General features: G+C 43.5%; 1 protein-coding gene and 1 long non-coding RNA gene across 10 annotated transcripts in view; one reads left to right on the top strand and one right to left on the bottom strand.

Moving 5' to 3' along the window:
* Uhrf1bp1l (UHRF1 (ICBP90) binding protein 1-like) overlaps window positions 1–12251 on the bottom strand; it is a 74924-nt gene extending 62673 nt beyond the window's left edge. For 3 of the 9 annotated variants that reach the window (XR_003948815.1, XR_380453.2, XM_017314128.2), the window contains exon 1: window positions 11931–12251. Coding sequence is in view for 2 of the 9 variants with exons in the window: in XM_017314128.2 (XP_017169617.1) it covers window positions 11931–11974 (44 nt within the window). In the remaining 7 variants the exon portion in view is untranslated. Of the gene's footprint in view, window positions 1–1128; window positions 1193–1664; window positions 1799–4823; window positions 4900–11930 lie in introns of all 9 variants that reach the window. The other 6 variants (XM_006514264.3, XM_030245341.1, XM_030245340.1 and 3 more) reach the window with 5 other exon arrangements.
* Window positions 12252–16025: 3774 nt separating this feature from the next.
* Window positions 16026–20448, top strand: Gm30963 (predicted gene, 30963). Its single transcript, NR_155765.1, has 4 exons — window positions 16026–16053; window positions 16595–16756; window positions 18525–18669; window positions 20180–20448. It is a non-coding gene; the product is annotated as a predicted gene, 30963 (long non-coding RNA).
* Window positions 20449–20662: the final 214 nt, after the last annotated feature.

Genomic DNA, 20662 nt, shown 5'->3' with positions numbered 1-20662 from the left:
AATGTAACAGGCATCTACTAAGCAGGACTCATGACTGAGTCAGGCGAGGAGCTAAGGCACAAGCCTGTAACCCAGGAGGCTAAGCAAGCTCAAGGCCTGGCCTAGGATGCAAAGAAAGGTCAAAGGTCTGCCTGTCTAGAAAACCTAGTGAGATATTGTCTCAAAAACAGAAATAAAACTCAAAGGGCTAGGAATACAGCTTACTGGTAAAGCACTTACTTAGCATATATGGGGTGCTAGGGTCTACCCCCAGAAATGGGAAGAGAAGCAAAGCATAGAGAGGTAATGAAAAAGAATTAACCCTGGAAATAATGAGTACTGACACACAGTGCTCTCACGGTGCTGAACAGAGGTCAGTGGGTAACAGTGCTGGTTACTCTTTTGGAAGGTGCTGGTTCAACTCCCAGCATTCCCTGTGACTATTCAGAACCATGTATACCCTCAGCTCCAGGAGACCAGCCACTCTCTTCTGGCTTCCATGGACACCAGGCACAAACATCGCTCTGAGACAGACATGCAAGCAAAACACCTTACATATAAAGTAAATACATCTTAACAACCAAAAACCAGAATACAATCATAATAGCTCATCTTCATAAGATAAGCACTGACCAGCAGACGCTATGTTAAAGAGGGGCAATGGAGAAAATGCACCAGATTGTGGTTGGACTATACTTCCTGAATGCCTGACCCAGACGACTTAATGAATGTATACACAAGATCAGAGTCTTCCCTGAATGCCTTTATAAGCAAACAAACAAATAAACAAACACCTTAATTGCCACTACAGCAAAATGAATTTCAAACGTTTTTAAAAGTTTGTCAATTTTGCAGTGAGATCCAGATTTCTAAGTGCCTACAGAGGAGCAAGAGAAGCAAGAATGGCAAACGAGACCATCATGACAATATAACACTTACTGACTGTTCCATTAGTCTGAGCTATGTAATGAGTTGTATAATGTCACTGTTTTTTTTTGGGGGGGGGGGGAATTGTCCTTTGTTTGGACATATGTGTGTGTGTGTGTGTGTGTGTGTGTGTGTGTGTGTGTGTGTGTGTCTGTGTGTGTGTCTGTGTGTATTATCTGATATCCCAATTAGCTGGAGCTATGTGCAGGTGGCATAACTCACCACTGATGATAAATCTTCAAATGAGACGCAGAAGGTAAGACAGAACCATGAAAAGGCTGCCCAACTGCAAACAGAACCATTCCCATGATTATGACTATTTAAATGATACAGATCAAAATTGATATTAAACACAAAATGATCTCTTAAGGCCTTCAATGGAGAATGAGAAGTTACCAAAACATTTTTATGATCAAAAAAAGTCTTTAGACGTTAGTAATCACATTAGACTAAGAAGCCATACACATTAAAACATCAGATGCTAGTTACCATTGCCCAATACCTGGCTGTAAATTATCAAACTCCCCTTGCCACATCAGAAAAGGATGGTGACAACTTTCTGAGTTGCCAAACCTTGTCAAAAAAAAAAAAACAAAACAAACAAACAAAAAAAAAAAAAAACCAGACATTCTAAAGGAAGATTTACATGAACTTGTGAACTTGTAGCTATCTACTTCTTTAAAAATGAGGTCATCTTTATGTGGGGCACAATCCGTGCTTACAGAAAGGACATGAAAACTGGGGAAGAGAAGTATTACCTGAGGGACAAAAGGTCCCTATTCCTGGAGAAAGCAAGCAGTCAGCTGCCAGGGTTCTTAGACTCTTCTGGTACTCACTTAGCTGATTGTGCAATTCACAGCACACCAATCTCCACCACAGCCAGCAGGGAACGCTGTAGGGAATGGGGACACAGGGGACACAGAAGGGGGCAAATTTAAGGGAAGGAAGGAAGAGGAGTGAAATATTCAGCTGTGATGTGCTTACAAGAACAGTTGTACCTCACACCAGATCATCTGCAGGCAGACACTGCGTACATCTGCAAACACACTAACCACGTAGGGGTTCCTCACCCTCACCACCACTGTCATGACTCTCCTCTGGTACCTCCACTTTTAAATGCATATAAAAGCACCAAGAAAAATGAGATTGCTATGTGGAATAAACCTTATGTAAAGGCTGCACTGAATAACTTAAAATTAAATAAATAAATTCATTATATAAAACTAGCAACCTACAAATACAAATTACCACATCAGTTGAACTGCCCAAATCAGTGAAAACTGTAGTTCTTATCTCTGAATTCTGAAGTATATATAACATTACCAGCACTTGGGAGGCAGAGGCAGGCGGATTTCTGAGTACGAGGCCAGCTTGGTCTACAGAGTGAGTTCCAGGACAGCCAGGGCTACACAGAGAAACCCTGTTTCGAAAAAACAAACAAACAAACAAACAAACAAACAACAACAACAAAAAAAAAGCAAAAGCAAAACCATCACCTATAAAAAAATAGTCCAGCCTAGCGTGGTGGTTCACATCAGCACTGCCAGTACTCAGGAGGCAGAGGCAGGGGAATTGCTGTGTGTTCAAGACCAATTTGGGATACAAAGTGTGTTCCAGGCCAGCCTAAAATATGGTACCGAACCCTCTGCATCTTAAAGAAGGAGAGAGGAAAGAAGAGAGGAGCAAAGAAGAAAAATAACTCATAAACCAAAGAATATTCCAGTAATGAACTATATTTGCATATCCAAGTGTCTTAAAGGGTCTGGAGAGATAATCAGATGTTAACACTGGCTGCTCTTTCAGAGGACCCAGGTTCGATTCTGTCCATAAAGAGAATGTAACCACAGAACTAAGGACAATTGTTTTAATATACATGCATGCATGCATGCATACATACACATAAAATAAAAACCACTCGAGTCTTAAAAATGAAGATCAGTAAAGACTAGCTTCATTAAAACTGCTCACAGGAAATGTTCTTGTAAGATGAGGCCTGAGAGACAATCTGTCCTAAAGGGAGGTAAACAGCCTTATTTATAATAGCCAGAAGCTGGAAACAACCCAGATGTCCCTCAACGGAAGAATGGATACAGAAAATATCGTACATTTACACAATGTACTACTACTCAGCTATTAAAAACAACTTCAGCAGGAGAGATGGCTCAGTAGTTAAGAGTACTGAGTTCAATTCCCAGCATCACATGGGGGCTCACAACCATCTGTAATGGGATCTGATTGCACACTTCTGGTATGTGTCTGAAGACAGCTACAGTGTACTCATATAAAATAAAATAAATAGATCTTAAAAAAAAACTTCACAAACTTTGTAGGCAAATGGATGGAACTAGAAAATATCATCCTAAGTGAGGTAACACAGACCCAAAAAGGGCATGCATGGTATGTACTCACTGATAAGAGGATATTAGTCCAAAAGCTCAGAATACTATGATAAAACTCACCATAGGAAGCTTAATGAGAAGAAAGGCCAAACTGTGGGTGTTTCAAATCCACTTAGAAGGGGGTAGAAAATAAACCCTGGGGCGGGGGGGGGGGGGGGGTGGAGGAGAAGAGGGAAAAGGGGGTGGGAGAAGACCAAGTATGGAAAGAGACAGGAGAGAAGTCCAGAGAGCCAGGAGAAGGAATACAAATAAGTAGCAGTGGGGGATAGGAACTTGGGGAACCACTAGAAAGTCCCAGACACCAAGGATGTGAGCAGCTCCCAGGACCCAATGGGGATGATGTAAGCTGAAATACACAACAGCTGGGAGATAGAACCTGAAGAGATTGCCTCCAATAGATAGACATGGTCCCCAGTAGAGGGATGTGGCCACCCACTGATTTCAAACTTTTTAACCCAGAATTGTCCCTGTCTAAAGGAAAGGAACAAAAATGGAGCAGAGACCGAAGGAAAGGTCATCCAGAGACCACCCCACCGTGGGATCCATTCCATCCACAGACACCAAATCCTGACACTACTCCTGATACCAAGACGTGCTTGCAGACAGGAGCCTACTATGGTTGTCCTCTCAGAGGTTCTGCCAACACCTGCCTAAGACAAATCCAGATACTCACAGCAACCACTGGACTGAGCCTGGGGACCTCAATGGAAGAGTCAGGGGAAGAGCTGTGAAGGAGATTGCAACCCCCTGGGAAGAACAGTATCATCTAACCAAACCCCTCAGAGCTCCCAGGGACTAAACCAGAAACCAGAGAGTACACATGGAGGGACCCATGGCTCCTGCTACATTAGTAGCAGAGGACTCTCTTATCTGGCATCGCTGGAGGGGAGGCCCTTGGACCTTTGGAGGCTTGGTACCCTAGAGAAGGAGGATGCTAGAGTGGTGAGGCAGGAGTGTGTAGGTAGGTGGGAGAGAACCCTCTTAGAGGCAATGGGGAGGGGGAGCAGGTGGGAGGTTCATGGAGGGGAGAGATTGGGAAGAGGGATAACATTTAAAACATAAACTAATAAAATGATGAATAAATTTTAGAAAAACAAAACAAAACAAAAAAAGAAGTAGGAGAAAAGTGAAGTATTGAGGGGAGGAGGATCATGAACCAATTGGATGGCCTCAACAACAAAAAACCACTTTCATTGTTACTGCCAGACTAAATGGTGGCATACTCTAAATCAGGTCATAAATTTAAGAAGGGAGGGCATCTCTACTTCATAATGAACAGATACAAATTACCATTCAAAACCAAACTTCCGGCCTCTGACAGCCTGCTCCCCCAGCAGCCACCTCCAACGCAGTTCACGGCAATCCCATCTTGTCAGTGGCCTCCATTACCACTCTCAAGACAACTCTTAATCCATATCTTGTCTGACAGTCAATGGGGCTCTGCCTCCCAGGTACACCTAGAGACTGACCCTCCGCAACTCCACGGCATCTATCTACCCTGGTAACATTTTCATTCACCTGCATAGTTAGCTGTCTCCACTGCCTTTCACGTCTTCTCTGTCCTGTTGCTCACACAGCTGACAGTGATCCTTTGCTTTAAAAAAAAAAACAACAAAAAAAACCTCTAGTGATTTTTTCCAACCTCGATTCAGTGTAAAAGCCAGTCACTACCAGTTTCCACATTGATATTGGATATGAGGAAACTTGGTCCCAGTAAATACAGAAATAAAGCCCGAAACTAGGGGCTGAAGAGATGGCTCAGTGGTTAAGAGCATCTGCTGCTCTTCCAGAGGACCTAGGTTTAGTCCAGGACTCACAGGAAAGACAGAAATTCCTGGTGGGTAACAGGTTGTAGATGAAGGCTACAAGAGACCCTGTCTTCTACAGAGCCTGTGCTGGCCTCTAATGACCTTGAACTCCCTGAGTTCCCTTCTCTATATGACACACACTAGGACTGTAGGCATGTCCTGCCAGGTCTCCCCATCTCAAATGTGGCACCCTAGATAGCCCTCAGGACCCTGTGCACATTAGTCAAGCACTCTAGATCTGAAATTGGAGAGTCCACATCCTTTGTCCCCAAAGGTCTTTAAAAAAAAAAAGATTTATTAATTTATTTTATGTATATATGAATACACTGTGGCTGTACAGATGGTTTTAAGCCATCATGTGGTTGCGGGGACTTGATCTCAGGACCTCTGCTCACTGGGGCCCCGCTCGCTCACTCCAGCCCTGCTCACTCTGGCTCAAAGATTTATTTGTTATTATATGTAAGTACACTGTAGCTGTCTTTAGACACACAGAAGAGGGTGTCAGATCTCATTACAGATGGTAGTGATCCACCATGTGGTTGCTAGGATTTGAACTCAGGGCCTCTGGAAGAGCAGTCAGTGCTCTTAACCACTGAGCCATCTCTCCAGCCCCCGAAGGACTTTTCTTTGTACTTTAACACGATCTGGATGTTTTTGTTGTCAGGTGGGGATCAAACCCAGGGTTTCAAGCAGGCCAAACAAGCCCCTCACCACTGAGGTGCACTCTCCCCAGCGTGGCCTGTGTTTTCTTCCCTGCTCCACTCTATTTCACCTCACTGGAGGCCTCAACATATTTCAAAATAACAAGCAAGCTACCACCATCAGAGCTGTTTGCATTGGCTCCCACCACCACTTTCAGGTCTTGTGAAATACATTCCAGTTGAACATTCCTGACCGCCAACAATCAGGACTAACTACGAACCCCATTCCTATCTTCCAACCGCCTTTCTGTTACTTTTTAAAGTGCAGTTAATACCCTGTTACATGTTTGATTGTTTACTATTTATTAATTACCTTTATCCTCTGATTAAAATGTAACACCATGAGTGTGGGGGCTTCTATCGTGTTTTCTCATTGCTATGTTCTCAGTAGTACAAAGCAGGCATCCAGTAACTTATTTGTTAAAAAAAAAAAAAAAAAAAAAAAAAAAAAAAAAACCTAGTACAGCTAATGTCAACATATTTTGGTTTGTTTTTTGTTTTTTGTTTTTCAAGACAGGGTTTCTCTGTATAGCCCTGGCTGTCCTGGAACTCACTCTGTAGACCAGGCTCGCCTCGAACTCTGAAATCCCCCTGTCTCTGCTTCCCAAGTGCTGGGATTAAAGGCCTGTGCCACCATGCCCCGTGATCAACATACATGTATTACTAGGGATTATATTAAAATGAAAAAGCAAAATTACTTTTAAATAATCTCAAATCTTATAAAAGTAAATTCATTTGTAATCTAAAAAGTAACCAGGTTTTCTCTCAGTTGCCTAGTTTAAGTAAACCAACTCACAAATTTCATACAGCAATGTAGTTTAGAAATAAGCTAAAACCCCTATTTATGCTTCCTAGAACAGAACAGGATCAACTAAAATCATCCTTGCATCTGTAATGATCAATATGTAGTGTGTGTGTATGTGTGTGTCTCTCTCTCTCTGTGTCTGTGTGCACACGCTCATGATCTGAAATGTACACATCCCTACAAACTGTCAAGCTTTATTACAAAATGTGGGCCTGAGGTCCAGGCTCAAGCCTGAATTTATAGCACTTGGAAGCTGGAGGCAGGAAGATCAAGAGCCCCAGACAAGGGCTGATGAGATGGTCCAGTGAGTAAGAATGCCTGCCACCAAACCCATGACCTGAGTTCCGTTCCCAGGACCTACATGGAAGGAAGCGATCCAACTCCCAAGTTATCCTCTGCCTTTCCACATGCACACCACAGCATGCATGTATCCTACACACACAGTGAATACTTAATATTAGTTCCAAGCAAAGCTTTGCTAAACAGCAAGACCTTGACTCAAAACAAAACAAAAACAACAAAAAAGCATGTGAAAACTTGGTCTTTGAATAGAGATCTAGTTACTTAAGAAAGTGACGGATGCACATGTATGCACACAGATGTGGAGGCCAGACATTAACAGCTGATATCTTCTTCGCTCTCCTTTTTACCTTTGGGATAGACTGTCTCACTGAACACAGAACTCACCGATTCAGCTAGACTGGCAGGCCAGCTCCAGGAAACCTCCCAGCCTTCCCAGCCCTGGGATTAAAGACAGAAGCTGCTGCACAGGGTTCTATGTGGGTGGTAGGGATCTGAAAGAGGGTCCTCATGGTGGTGCAGCAGGCACCTCACCCACAAGCCTGCACTCACCCTTTCAAACTGTCCTTTCCCCTTAGTTTATGAAACAACTCACACTGAGACATTCAGGTTGTCTCTCCTATCTCCATCCTTGGAGCTGCCCTGGACCCAGAACCTTTCCAAATCTGGTTCTCCAAACACAGAGCAACAAACAGATACTAGGTTCTGAAGGATACAGCATCCTTCCAGTACATAAGTTACTCCAAGTCCATTTGCGGATGCTATATTTAGCCTTTAGATATTGTTCCTGGATCCAGACTCCACAAACAAGACTTCTATACTAACTATACTCTTCTGTTAGCTGGAATTACTTATTAGTAGTCAGCCACAACCCAGGTATGAAGTTCAGTTTCCTTAACACAGCAAACGAAGCCCATGAAAATCTAATTTAGCTAAGCCTATTATTGACACCAACATGAGCAGCAATCTCAATTCAAAATAATTCTCTCCATAGCCAGATCTTTGCCGTCTGTGATGGATTGAATGTGAACACTCCCAATGCTTGATCATCACTTGGTGGAACTATTTGGGAAGGATTAGGAAGTGTGGCCTTACTGGAAGAGGTGAGTCACTGGGGATGGGTGGGGCGGGCTTTGGGGTTTCAAAAGTCCATGTTATTCCCAGATGGCTTTCTTTCCTTGCCTCACACTTAAGCTCCAGTGTTCTGTCTGACTGCCTACTGTCATGCTCCCTGACTTGACAGCCACAGACTCATCCTATAGAAATGTAAGTCCCCGGCTAAATGATTTCTTTTATAAACTGCTTCGGCTGTCATGTCTCTTCACAGCAATAGAAAGGTAACTAAGACATCCTTCCACTCTTTGTCACGACAAACTAATCTATGAATAGCTAGAACTGGGCCATAAAATTTTTCTCTCCCAAGAATCTAAAACTTGGCAGGAAAGATCAGAGAGTAAGAGTCCTAACTCCAAAGTTGCACAATCAGCTGCAGTTTTATCCCCTAGGGAATTTTTGGAAATTCCTAGAAATACTAAACACCCCACACTGCACAGAGGAATCCTCTACAGCAAAGAACTGTCTAGTCTACTATCTGAAATTGACAGGCCTTGCTCTAAGATGAAGGCCCAGGGAAATTCAAAGAGTTTGCCTGTCTTCCACCTGTCTCAGGGTGTGTGGTCAGATCTTCCTCTGAATCTGTGACCCACCCAACAGCTTCAACTATATTTCCCTTTTTTACTTAAGTTGACACATTTCTATTGCCTGCAGACAAAATAACCATAGCCAGCAAAGCTATCGAGCTCCATCATTTGATACACATCTACATATTTGAAACCAGTTCCTCAGCCTTTCGGCTGCTGGCATCTGGGCCAGATGTGATTTCATATTAGAGGTCTGTGCTGGGTGTGCGTGATAGTGTTGGGCAGAATCCCCAGCCTCTACCTACCAGGTGACAACCTTCCAAGTCACAATAATCAAAACCATTGCCAAAGGAACAAAGTTCCAGTGGTTGACAACCATTGCTTCAAACAGGACAGAGACTCCACCCCATGAGGTACAGTCTACCAAGTGAACTCCTAATCTGCAGAAAAACCTGTGTATCATATACTATGTCCTGAGGCTAAGTGATGGGAGGCAAGTATTTGTGCTTGGATCTTTCATATCACTTTGCAGGTCCCAGCTTAATTAAATGTGTACCTTTTGTCCCTGCCTGTCTTCCGACTATCTCAGGTGTGTGGTCAGATCTTCAACAACTTCAACTACATTTTCCCTGCACATACACCTACACACATATGTACAGAGAGACACAGAGCAACAGATAAAAAGGTGTAATGGTGAAATGACAGGTAGTTCCTGCTCCATCTTCCTTTCTTATATATGAATGTTTTAAAGAACTTCTTATCCTCTTACGGGGTGCGGGGGCGGGGGGGGGGGGGGACGGATTCCCCTATAACCACCTTCAACACATACCCTGTGCTGACCTAAAAAAATCTGGGTAATTTCTTTCAAAGGCTTTTCATGTTTCATTTCCCCTAAAATATAACACTTCTAACCTCTTCCTGTCTCTCTTCACACACCCCAAAGTTGATTCAGATCAGTCAAGTCTACAAACTTCTCATTAAAGCAAGAGGCACTAAGGAAACAAACATTAGGCAAGAAACAGAGATGTTTCTTATAAGATGACTTATAATACTCAAACCAAGCAGCGCTTACTTAAAGCATAAAGCATATGTCAGTCTCTTATAAAACAGTTCCTCTTCCTCACTGGTCCAATATGCCAACGTCCAAAGTCCTGGCCAGCCTCCAGAATTGCCAGTTTCAATCTTAAGATCTCAACTTTCACTCAGTGTGACCATTCTATTTTTCTAGACAGACTTCTTCCTGGAAGAGTCCCTGCAGGAGAGCCTGGAAGAACTTGGGCATTTTCCTAATGTTTCCTCTCTCTGATGGTACAGGTTCCAACGCCCTCCCCCAGAGGATTCCACCATTCCAGGCTGGCCTCAGGCTCTACTGCCAAGGACAATCTAAATCTGACAGCTTCCAACTCCCAAGCGCTGAGACTACAGGAATCTGTCACCACACCCGCTTTATAAGGTATATAAGGTGTTAGGCACTGAACTCAGGGCAGCTTTCATGCTAGGCCAGCACTCTAACCCAGCCTGGGAAACTGAGTTCCAACTCACACATGGTGTGGTAGGTGAGCACCAGTTATCCTCAGATGTTCCATACATAGACTGGATCAGGCACATATGTGCACACTTGGATGTATACAGTAAATAAATAAAAATATAATAATCTTTAAAAAAAACTACAAATGGTTTCTCCATTTAAAAAGAAAGAAAATGCTATGTTTTAGAAACTTTCTGATTTAAAATGAAATGCTCATTACTATTTACCACACAGGTGTAAGAAATCAGGAAGATTATAATGTAATCCTAAGGGCTTAACTCTAAGTATGTGGGAGTTATCTATGTGGCAGAGTAAGCCATTACACGCCTGCTCTTAAGAGGTCTTCCCAAATGGACTTATACAAGAGAATTAAAGGATAATGCCCTAAGGCACTTATCGACTGAATTAGATTTTCTTTTGGGCATACAGAGTGGTACAGTATCATTATCCCTGGGAGAGAAAAGGGCAATAAAATCAGTGTCTATGGATCTGAATTTTCTTATGGCTCTTGAAATAGGCAAGGGCGAAGTGTATCTCATGAGTCAGACTCACCCTAAGTAATAAACATTATTCAAAATAAGATGACTCAGTATTGCACTATCTATATAATTAAAAAAAATCCAACAAAGCATGGTAGCACAGACCTGTAATCTCAGCACTCAGGAAGGTGAGGCAGGATGACACTGAACTTGAGGGTAGCCTGAGATTTATTTTCAGGACAGCCTGAGCTACTTAACCTGTTTAAATACACACACACACACACACACACACACACTCACTCTCTCTCTCTCTCTCTAATTAGTGATACTAAGAACCAAACACACGGTCACAAACTTTGCTATAGTTTGATACTTTATGTATACATACTGTGTGTATTAAATTTTATTCAATATAAAGATATAATGTCAGGAAAATATCTGCTGAATCATAGTATTGTTTTGTTCAATATGTTCTCAACTGTAATATATATATATGTATTACACACACACACACACATATCCAGAAAATGAAGACATGTTTACTATACAAGTCTATCATTAAACCTGAGAACGTTCCTTTAATCAGTTAAAAGCATTCATTAACTTACAAATAACAGAGGAGAGAAAGAGATCCTAACCAAGAGCTTTTAATTCTCTGTCACCAACTTGGAACAGGGTCCTACATTTAGCCTGTTTCTTGAGACAAATATGGAGAAGCCAAGAGCAGTAACAAACTGCCAGTTTACTGAGTCATGTTTCTGACTAAAACTGTGTTATGAAATGGAAAGAGTGACACGTCTGGGGTTTAAACACCAGGGACGTTAACTCCCTGAACTCAAGGGTCGCGGAACAAAATCGGAAAACTCTGCAGCAAGAACGAACGCGATGCGGGACTGAAAACGACTTCCACGGAGAACTGGCCGAAGCGGAGAAGTCCTGCTTAATTTCCCCTAAAACAAATCCGAACTGTGCAAACAAGCACACCCTCCCGTGCAGCGGAGCGGGGACGCCAGGTAGGGGGCACCGAGAACAATCCCAAGGTTAACGTTTCACTGGCACACACACACCCCAGTCCTCGGCTAACGGAGCCGCTCGGCTCCGAGCCCCGGGAGCTTCCGAGCCGGACCGGGTCCCAGCCCAACCCCATCCACCCAGCACCTGAGTGACGCCGGGGACGTCACCAGCCTCGGCGCAGGAGCGGCCCCCGGCGGAGGAGGAGACCCCGGCCCGCCGAGCCCCGCCGCCCTCCGCGTGACTCCGGAGGCCGGTCGGGGGCGCCAGCGGCACCGGCAGAGCCCGAACCTGCGACCTGGACCCGAGAACCGGCGGCCAGCGGACGGGACCGGCCCCGAGCGCTCGCTGACCTGGAGAGGTGCTTCAGGATCTGTTTCTTGATGATCCCAGCCATGGTGCCCGCCGGGCTGGAGCGCCGCTCTCTTGTCGCTCCTCACAGCCTCCTCACTTCGCGGCAGTCTTCTTTCGGTCCCGCCTCACCGGCCCGGAGGAGAAGCGCCGGAGAGATCACTCTCAGAAGAGACTCGAGGGCCTGGCCGAGGCCACAGCCGCCGCAGCCGCCGCCGAGAGCCCGAAGCATGACGCTCAGGCCGCCGCGGCCGCCGCCAGCGCCATCTTGGCTGCAGCATCACCTAAGAGACCGGGGGCGGGGAGAGGAGTCGGGGGGGCGGAGCGAGCTCGAGGTGGGCGGGACCTGTGGGAGTTCCGGGAATCTTCAGCCCTGCCTACTTCGGACTCCCACTAGGTCCTCCGCTGCCCTTTCCTAGTTGGTACTTGGGCTTTCATCTTTTCTTCATCCCTTTCATCTTGTCTGTGCCTCTCTCGCTGACATCCTAGTCTTGCTTCTTCATTTCCTCCGAACTCAACTTTCTGCTCTACAAGTAGCTCTGTTTATGTTATTCTTTTGGCCATTTCAGCTTTTTAATCTCAGTTTCTTTTACCAAGATCCTTCCCTTAGACTAACGGCTGTAATTTAATGTTTCCATTCGTTGGTCTAACCTTAAAGGAAGTAAAATTGACAGCATGTCATATTTAACCGAATATACCTAAAGACCTAGAAGTTAGAAAGTCTAGAGCCAGTGAGATGGCTCTCAGCCAGCAAGAGTACTTGTCAAGCAAGCTTGATGATCTGAACTTGATGACCAAACCACCATGAAGGAAAGAACTGCCCTTGAAAGTTATCCTCTGGACACACACACACATAGACACACTTAGTAGAAATTTTGAAATGGAATGCCCAAAATGAAGTCCTGGTTCTAATATTTTCTAGCTATGTTAACTTGGAAAGATTGTTTTCAGCTTTAGTTTCACTTCATGTATGAATGTGACTTTGGTCACACAAGGGGACGTCAGAGAACAGCCCTGGGTGTAGTGCCTCACTTTCTTCTATCTCTTCCTCAACAGCTACTTGTGTACTCCAGGTTACCTGGTTCCTAGGATCCTCTTGTTGGTCTCTTGTTGCCTCTCCCATATTGCCTAAAGAGTGCTGGGATTACAGACTTCTGGCTTCATGTGAATTCTGGAGACTCAAGTTCAAGTCCTGATGATTGAATGGCAAGTGTATTGTCTGCTAAGCCAGCTCTCTCAGCCGTTAACCTCACTTTTAATCATCTTTAAAATATAGTGTCTGCCCTTAGGGATGGTTTGGTAGGGGCCCTAGTAGGTACTGTTGGTGTGTCTGGGCCATATTGTCTGGCCACCTGTTGTAGAAGCAGGTTTTGAAAAAGATATAAATCACTAAAATATTTCATAAACAGGTGGGAGAGAGAGACAGTGTAGCCATTTGAGGTGGGAAGAAGCAGCATTAGAGTTCACAATGCTTGAAGCATGCCAGGGTAACAAGAATCTGCTAACACAAATACTGTGCAAGGATGAAAGCAATCTGAGCTGTTTGAAGGGAACCAAGCTGGGTGTAGTGACACATGGGTCTGTAATGTCAGCCCTTCGGGGACAGAGGCAGGAGGAGTGCTACAAGTCTGAGGTCACCATGATCTACTTAGCAACACCTTCTCTTGAAAAAATAAAAAAATAAAAATAACTACAAAGCCAAGATTTTATTACTTGGACATAGGATCCATAACAACTCATAAAAATGCCTGTCTTGGGACTGACTCCTACTTGGAAGCTGGCATGACAGTGATGGGTTGTACTTCAGAGCCTTACTAGACTAGCGAAGGCCGCCTGCAGCCAGCCAGGTCTTGTCCCTAGCTGGGTGACTCATTCCCAGTCTCTGCCCAGAACCCTGCTCCTCTCCGTCTCTGAGCTTCAGTAAGATAACATCCCTTGTCCCCAGTCTCTGATTCAGTAAGATAACATCCCTTATCCCCCGGCCCAACCCTTTTCTTCAGTTGACCTGAAGTTTCTTCTCTTAGAAATGATTAGGTGGAAATCAGCTGTATTTGCAGAGGAATAAATGTTAAAAGTAACATTTGATTGACAAACCAAACATAGGGTGTGGGGAGGGGCAAAGAAAGGCTAGCCAAACCTCCTGCTTCGCCCTGATTATGAACTATTAGGACAAACAAACATAGAGCAACAGAACACAAGGAAGTTCTTGAGGCTCGGACAGCCTCTGAGCACAGTACAGACTGGATAGTCTAGTGTACTTCAAACTGCCAACACCCACAGACACCTTTCTTCTGCCCTGGACTTCCTACAGAGTCATAATAACTCTAATACAGCAGCTCCCTGCCTTCATCATTTTAGCATAGGGGCTGGAGAGATGGCTCAGTGGTTAAGAGCACTGGCTCTTCTTCTACAGGAAGTGGGTTCAAATCCCAGCATCCACATGGTGACTCATACCTGTTTGTAACTCCAAGATCTGACACCCTCACACAGACATACATGCAGGCAAAACACCAATACACATTGTCTTAGTTAGGGTTTTACTGCTGTGAACAGACACCATGACCAAGGCAAGTCTTATAAAACACAACATTTAATTGGGGCTGGCTTACAGGTTCAGAGGTTCAATCCATTATCATCAAGGTGGGAGCATGGCAGCATCCAGGCTGTCATGGCACAGGCAGAGCTGAGAGTTCTATCTCTTCATCCAAAGTCTGCTAGTCTTCCCAGGCAACTAGGGTGAGGGTCTTAAGCCCACACCCACAGTGATACACCCATTCCAACAAGGCCACACCTCCAAATGGTGCTACTCCCTAGTCCAAGAATATACAAACCATGACACACATAAAAGTAAATTTTTAAAAATTTTAGTTTATATGTACTCATAGTACACACGAGTGTATGCAAAAGTTAGGGAAAAATTGGTGCAATTAATCTTTAGCATTTTAACTTTTTTGAGCCCTTTGATTATAAAACCATATATCCAAAAGGACACTTATATACCATTTATTTACTGGTTAGTTGAGATATATTAATTTGTATGAACATATAACCCACATGTCAAATCTAACTTGGCTATGGTATGCAAACTTAATTTTAAAGTTTAAAATGAGCCAAGCAGTGGTTGTGTGTGTCTTTAATCCCAGTACTATGGAGGCAGAGGAAAACAGAGCTCTGAGTTTGAGGCAAGTCTGGTCTCCAGAGCGAACTCCAACGTAGCCAGGGCCACACAGAGAAACCATGTCTCAAAGAGAGAGAGGACGAAAGAAAGAAAGGAAGGAAGGAAGGAAGGAAGGAAGGAAGGAAGGAAGGAAGGAAGAAAGAAAGAAAGAAAGAAAGAAAGAAAGAAAGAAAGAAAGAGGAAAACAACTATTCATTCTTTAATCAGCATTTTTAAAAGTTATAGGCAAGCTGGGCAATGGTGGTGCACAACTTAGATCTCAGCACTCTTGAAAGACAGAGACAGGCAGATCTCTGAGTTCAAAGCCAGCCTAGTTCCAGGACATCCAGGGCTACAGGAAACTCTGTCTTGAAAAACAAAATGAAACAAAGAAACAGAGAGAGAGAGAGGGAGAGAGAGAGAGAGAGAGAGAGAGAGAGAGAGAGAGAGAGAAAGGAAGGAAGGAAGGAAGGAAAAAAGAAAGAAAGAAAGAAAGAAAGAAAGAAAGAAAGAAAGAAAGAAAGGAAGGAAGGAAGAAAGAAAAGGAAAGAAAGAAAATATGTTATAAGCAGATATAGGTAATTCCTGCACCTTGGGCTAATCCAGATATGGGTATATATCAGAAAGGATTGTTTTCAAAATAGGCTAGGAAAAAATGAAAATAAACTAGGGAGTTATAAAAATACACCTATGATATCAAAAACAATAGAAGAGTTATATGGTAATCCTTTCAGCTTATCTACTTGGCTTGGTTGTTGTATCTAAATAAATGCATATGTAAATGTCACTTAAAATTTTCTGTATTAAAAAAAAAAGGAAATTGTTGAAATAGGAAAAACTGTTACTACATTCTGTTCCTCTTTTTCACCCAGCCACAAGGGGTGTTTTTAAGAGACAAAAGTGACCACAGAGTTATGTCTACATAAGGAAAAGAAGTTGCACTCCCTCCTGGGGGATGCATCAGAAAGGTACGTGGGTTTAGAGGGTAGTTTATGCGTAATCGAACAATCTAGCCTGTTTTGATGAACTCGTATGGAATTAAGACAGCGCCACATGCCTGGAGTTCTAGCTCATCGAGTGGAAGTAGAAGGACCATCTGAGAGGCCTTTGAGGTCAATGAGAGGGAGAGTGAAGAATAAGAGGAAAAGGCAGAGATGAAAAGATTGAGAACCAGAGTGGTGAGGGGAGGAAGGAAGGGAGAGAGAAAGAAAGGCCCGCCCTTGAGAATGGAAAAAAAAAAAAATAACGTGTGGGTTGACTATTCATGCTAACATTTAATCATATACTATAAAACAAGGTCTTTAAAAATATCTGTAGCTTTCTGATAGTGACAACCTCCCTACAAGAATACACCTTTCTAAAGGAACGCCTCCATCCCTCTTCAGAAAGGAGAGGGGGAAATGCTAGGGTGGTGCCTGCTGCAGAGGCTCAGCTCAAGTTGCTGTAAAGTCACTTAGCCCCCATTAATAAGGACCCCTTTTCTATTTTGGCTGCTCTATCCTCTGCTAGCCTCTAGGAAGAGAAACAAGATCGACTGAAGGACGTTCTTTCCAGAACAAGCAGGATAAAAAGCATCCCATGGCCAGGCAGTGGTGGCGCACGCCTTTAATCTCAGCAATTGGGAGGCAGAGGCAGAGGATTTCTGAGTTCGAGGACAGCCTGGTCTACAAAGTGAGTTCCAGGACAGCCAGGGCTATACAGGGTGGGGGTGGGGGGGAATCCTAAGATAAGTGGAAAACCACCCAAATAAATAGATAGATAGATAGATAGATAGATAGATAGATAGATAGATAGATAGATAGATAGAATCTAGGTTTTTCCTAAACAACAACAAAGTTGTTCCCTGCCCCCTAAGAGTAAGCAACCTAACGTGAATGTAGGGTCACGTGACTAAGACTCTGGGTTCTGTCTCTTGACTCAAGCTCAAACGTTGCCTTAGGAACTTTTTGTAGTGTAAACTTGGACAAGATTTGTTTTTTTTTTTAAAGGCTTACCCGTATCTAACTTCTGTAATTTGTGAGGGCTAAATGAGATTCTGCACATCTTTTAACAAAGTGCCAAGTGTGTAGAAAACTTTCTAGACGGTGGTGTTACTATTCGTTATCGGTTCTTTTGGAAGGAAGCAAAGCATTGTGAGAACACAGTGAACAGAAAGATTCATTCAGAGGATGTACCAGGGGTCCAGCACTTCTCAGCCCCGCCCCCTACTCTCCTGCCCAGGGGCTGGGCTTGCCTTCCCTTCCCCCAGCCTGATCCCTATATAACCTTAGCCATTTTAGCTCTTGGTCTTTTGGCTGGCTCCTCACTCTCTCTTGGTCTGTTTGACTCTCCTGTCTCCTTCTCCCCAACCCGCCCCCCCCTTCCCCCCAAGCCTGGTTCAGTCTACTGGCTCGATTTGCCCGGTTCACTCTGGAACCTTCCAGATGCCTCTGGCTGTTTCCTTCCCCCTAGCTACAATAAAACCTCCTCAATCATACCTAGGAACAATCATTGTTTTTTTTGTTTTTCTTTTTTTTTTTCGATTTTCCATTCAGAGGTATTATTTCAAGAACAAACAAGCCACTTCACGTTGCTTAAACAAATAACTGACGTTGAAATCCAAGACATGGGTTAGAAAGACAGCTTGGCAGAATTTTATACAACGACGGGAAAGGGAAAGAACTGAGCCTTTCAGAGCCCAGCGATGGCATAAACCTTCACAATGATGTAAGGACCACTCAAGCTAATAAAGCTAAAGTATCCAGAAAAGTGCGGGACACAACAGGATGGAAGCTCTTGGTAATTCAGAAGGCAGAAAAGAAAGTTTAGGGCTCTAAGTGGTTGGTGATCTTATGTTGCCAATAGAACAACATCATAAAAAGTTCCTTTTCAAAATAGCAACTGTTAAAGAGGCCACCGCACTAATTATAGTTACAGTCTTGATGTGGAAAATTAGTGATAATAGTTTCACGCTTGCTCTTCTCTGACAGAGAAAATGCACATTACCTCAAAGTAGTAAAAATGTAGTCGTGCTTTCAAATGAATTTGCCTGCTTAGTGATTGACATTTAATTTGCAAACTGTAAATTTTAATTTCAGCAGCAGGGCACTTGCCTAGAAACGCCATAAGCTTATGAGGTTTGATCCATAGGACCAGAAAAGGGGGCGGGGGGCTGTAATTTTTAAAAGGTTGAAAATATGATTGACATAACAAATTCATAACGACCATTGTCCTAATTTGCCTCTGTTATTATGATAAAATATTAATCACAACAACTAGAAGGAGGGAAGGGCTTGTTTGGTGAGAGTCCATCACTGAGGGAAGCCGAGGCGGGAGCTCCACACAGGAACCTGGAGGCAAGATCTGAAGCAGAGACCACCATAGAAGAGGAGCACTGTCTACCCGCTTGCTTGCTTCCTCCCTTCCTCCCTTGCTCAACAGCTTTTCTTACCCTACCCAGGCCCACCAGCCCAGGACCGAACAGCTCACAGTGGGCTGGGTTGCCCCACATAATCAGCAACTGTGAATGCCGCATAGACACGTGAGCACGGTCTTGCCAACCAATCGGATGGAAGAATTCCTCAGTTGAGATGCCCTCTTCCCAGGTGACTCTACTTTTGGGCAAAATGGACAAAAAACTTAACCAGCACATGGATCAAAGATTTGTTAAATAACATTAATACAGGAACTTGAGTCTATGATGAATACATCATAGACTCATATGACACGCTTAAACGCTCTTAAAATTACGCATCATTTAAATACATTTGTCTTTGAAATGATTTGTGAGAAAGCATGGGAATTGAGTGTGGAAGGTGTGAGGGCGAAGAGAGTCGGAGCTTTTATTGAACAATTCGTGCTGAAGCTTGGTTTGTCTTGCTCCCAACGATCAATTGTCTCCTTTTCCCAAAAGTTTGGTAACTCCCCTATGGTTTGAAATCTGCCATAATAATAGTTTTCTAGTGACACAATAACAATTATTATTAAACACTACAAACCAAGGCTTATTTCCTCTTTAGAGAGCTGGTTGTCAGGCATTTACTATCATGCTTCCGTTACATGGGCTAGACGGTAAATTATGACTGAGGACTTGGCTTAGCAGATAAGAGCACTTTATAGCCACAAGTTCATGGACATTATACAGATGGAATGAAAACTATTCTTAGACAGGTTCTCTCTACACAGTCCTGACTGTCTTGGAATTCACAGTGTAGACTAGGCTGGCCTCAAACTCACAGAGATCCACCTGCCTTCTCATCCAAGTGCTGAGATTAAAGGCATGTGCTATGACACCCAGCTAATAATATTTTTAAGACTATGATATCATAAGAAGATATAAGGATATTATTTCACAGGTATTAACAAGCCATGGCTATTTCTATGATGAGTGATCTGAGGAAATTTATCAGCTACTTATTTCATTGCTGTGGTAAATGTTGGGAACAAGCAAGAGAAACTTATTCTAAGTACTGCCATTTCTTTTTGAGACTCCATTTACTCATAGGGAGAAACTAAATTCAAGGTCCCAGTCCCTAGGGATTGAGGACTTCTCTATAGCTGAACAGCTTCTGTTGTGAACAATTGTCTTAGTCCAAACATTTCAAGGATGATTTATAAGGAGACAGTTGTCTGAGCCCAGCCATCTCAAGGACAACGTTCTCATCTTGCTGGCAGGGTCAAACAAGCTCATGTTCCCAGGCCTAGGAACGAACACCTGTCCCACTTCTCTAAAAGATTTCTTTTAAAAAAATAAATCTTTTTAAAAAACGATTTATCTATTTATTTCATGTATGTGAGTACACTGTCGCTGTTTTCAGACACCACAGAAGAGGGCAACAGATCCCATTACAGATGGTTGTGCTCCACCATGTGGTTGCTGGGAATTAAACTCAGGACCTCTGGAAGAACAGTCAGTGCTCTTAACCGCTGAGCCATCCCTCCAGCCCCTCCAAAAGTTTTCTTAATTGATCATTAACTGGTAAAGAATATAGAGATTATTGTTATCTAAACCAAGGTGCATAAATTATAAAAATATATAAGCAGTTGTCCGTTATGCCCTAATTGGCTATGTGCAGTTTTTCACTCCTTTGTTCCCTTATCATTCTAAAATTCCAGGCCATAGTCCAGGAGGAAACTTGACTGCAAAAGTTGAATTAAGGACCTTGAAGACATGAGCCCTGGATACAGTCCAGTCTCCAAGCATGGGTGTTCCCTTTTTTAACCTGTAATGTCAAAATACAGTTGGGTAGCACTGCAGCTTCCCGCGCACCCCTTTTGTGTTCCTGTCCTTTAAAAATGCTATACAATCTCCCTTTAGGGACTTGGTTTAGGTCTCGAGCTAACCACCTCCCTGCGTGCTCAGAAAATAAAGCTGTCATTTGTAAGCTTCTGTCTCTGAAGTGAGCTTTCTCAGCGTCCACCCTGAAGCCAACAATAAAATAAAATAAATCGGATGAAAGCAACATGCGAAAGGGTTTGTTTCAGCTCACAGACTGAAATCCATCAAGCCAGGCAAGGTCACTCAGGCCATTAATGCCAGCACTCAGGAGGCAGAGGTAAATCTCTGAGTTCGAGGCCAGCCTGGGCTACAGAGCGAGT

This window comes from Mus musculus, chromosome 10 (genome assembly GCF_000001635.26).
Source record: "Mus musculus strain C57BL/6J chromosome 10, GRCm38.p6 C57BL/6J".
Classification (NCBI taxonomy): Eukaryota; Metazoa; Chordata; class Mammalia; order Rodentia; family Muridae; genus Mus; species Mus musculus.
Note: the sequence above shows the minus strand (reverse complement) of the source record. Positions and strands in the feature narration are given on the sequence as shown.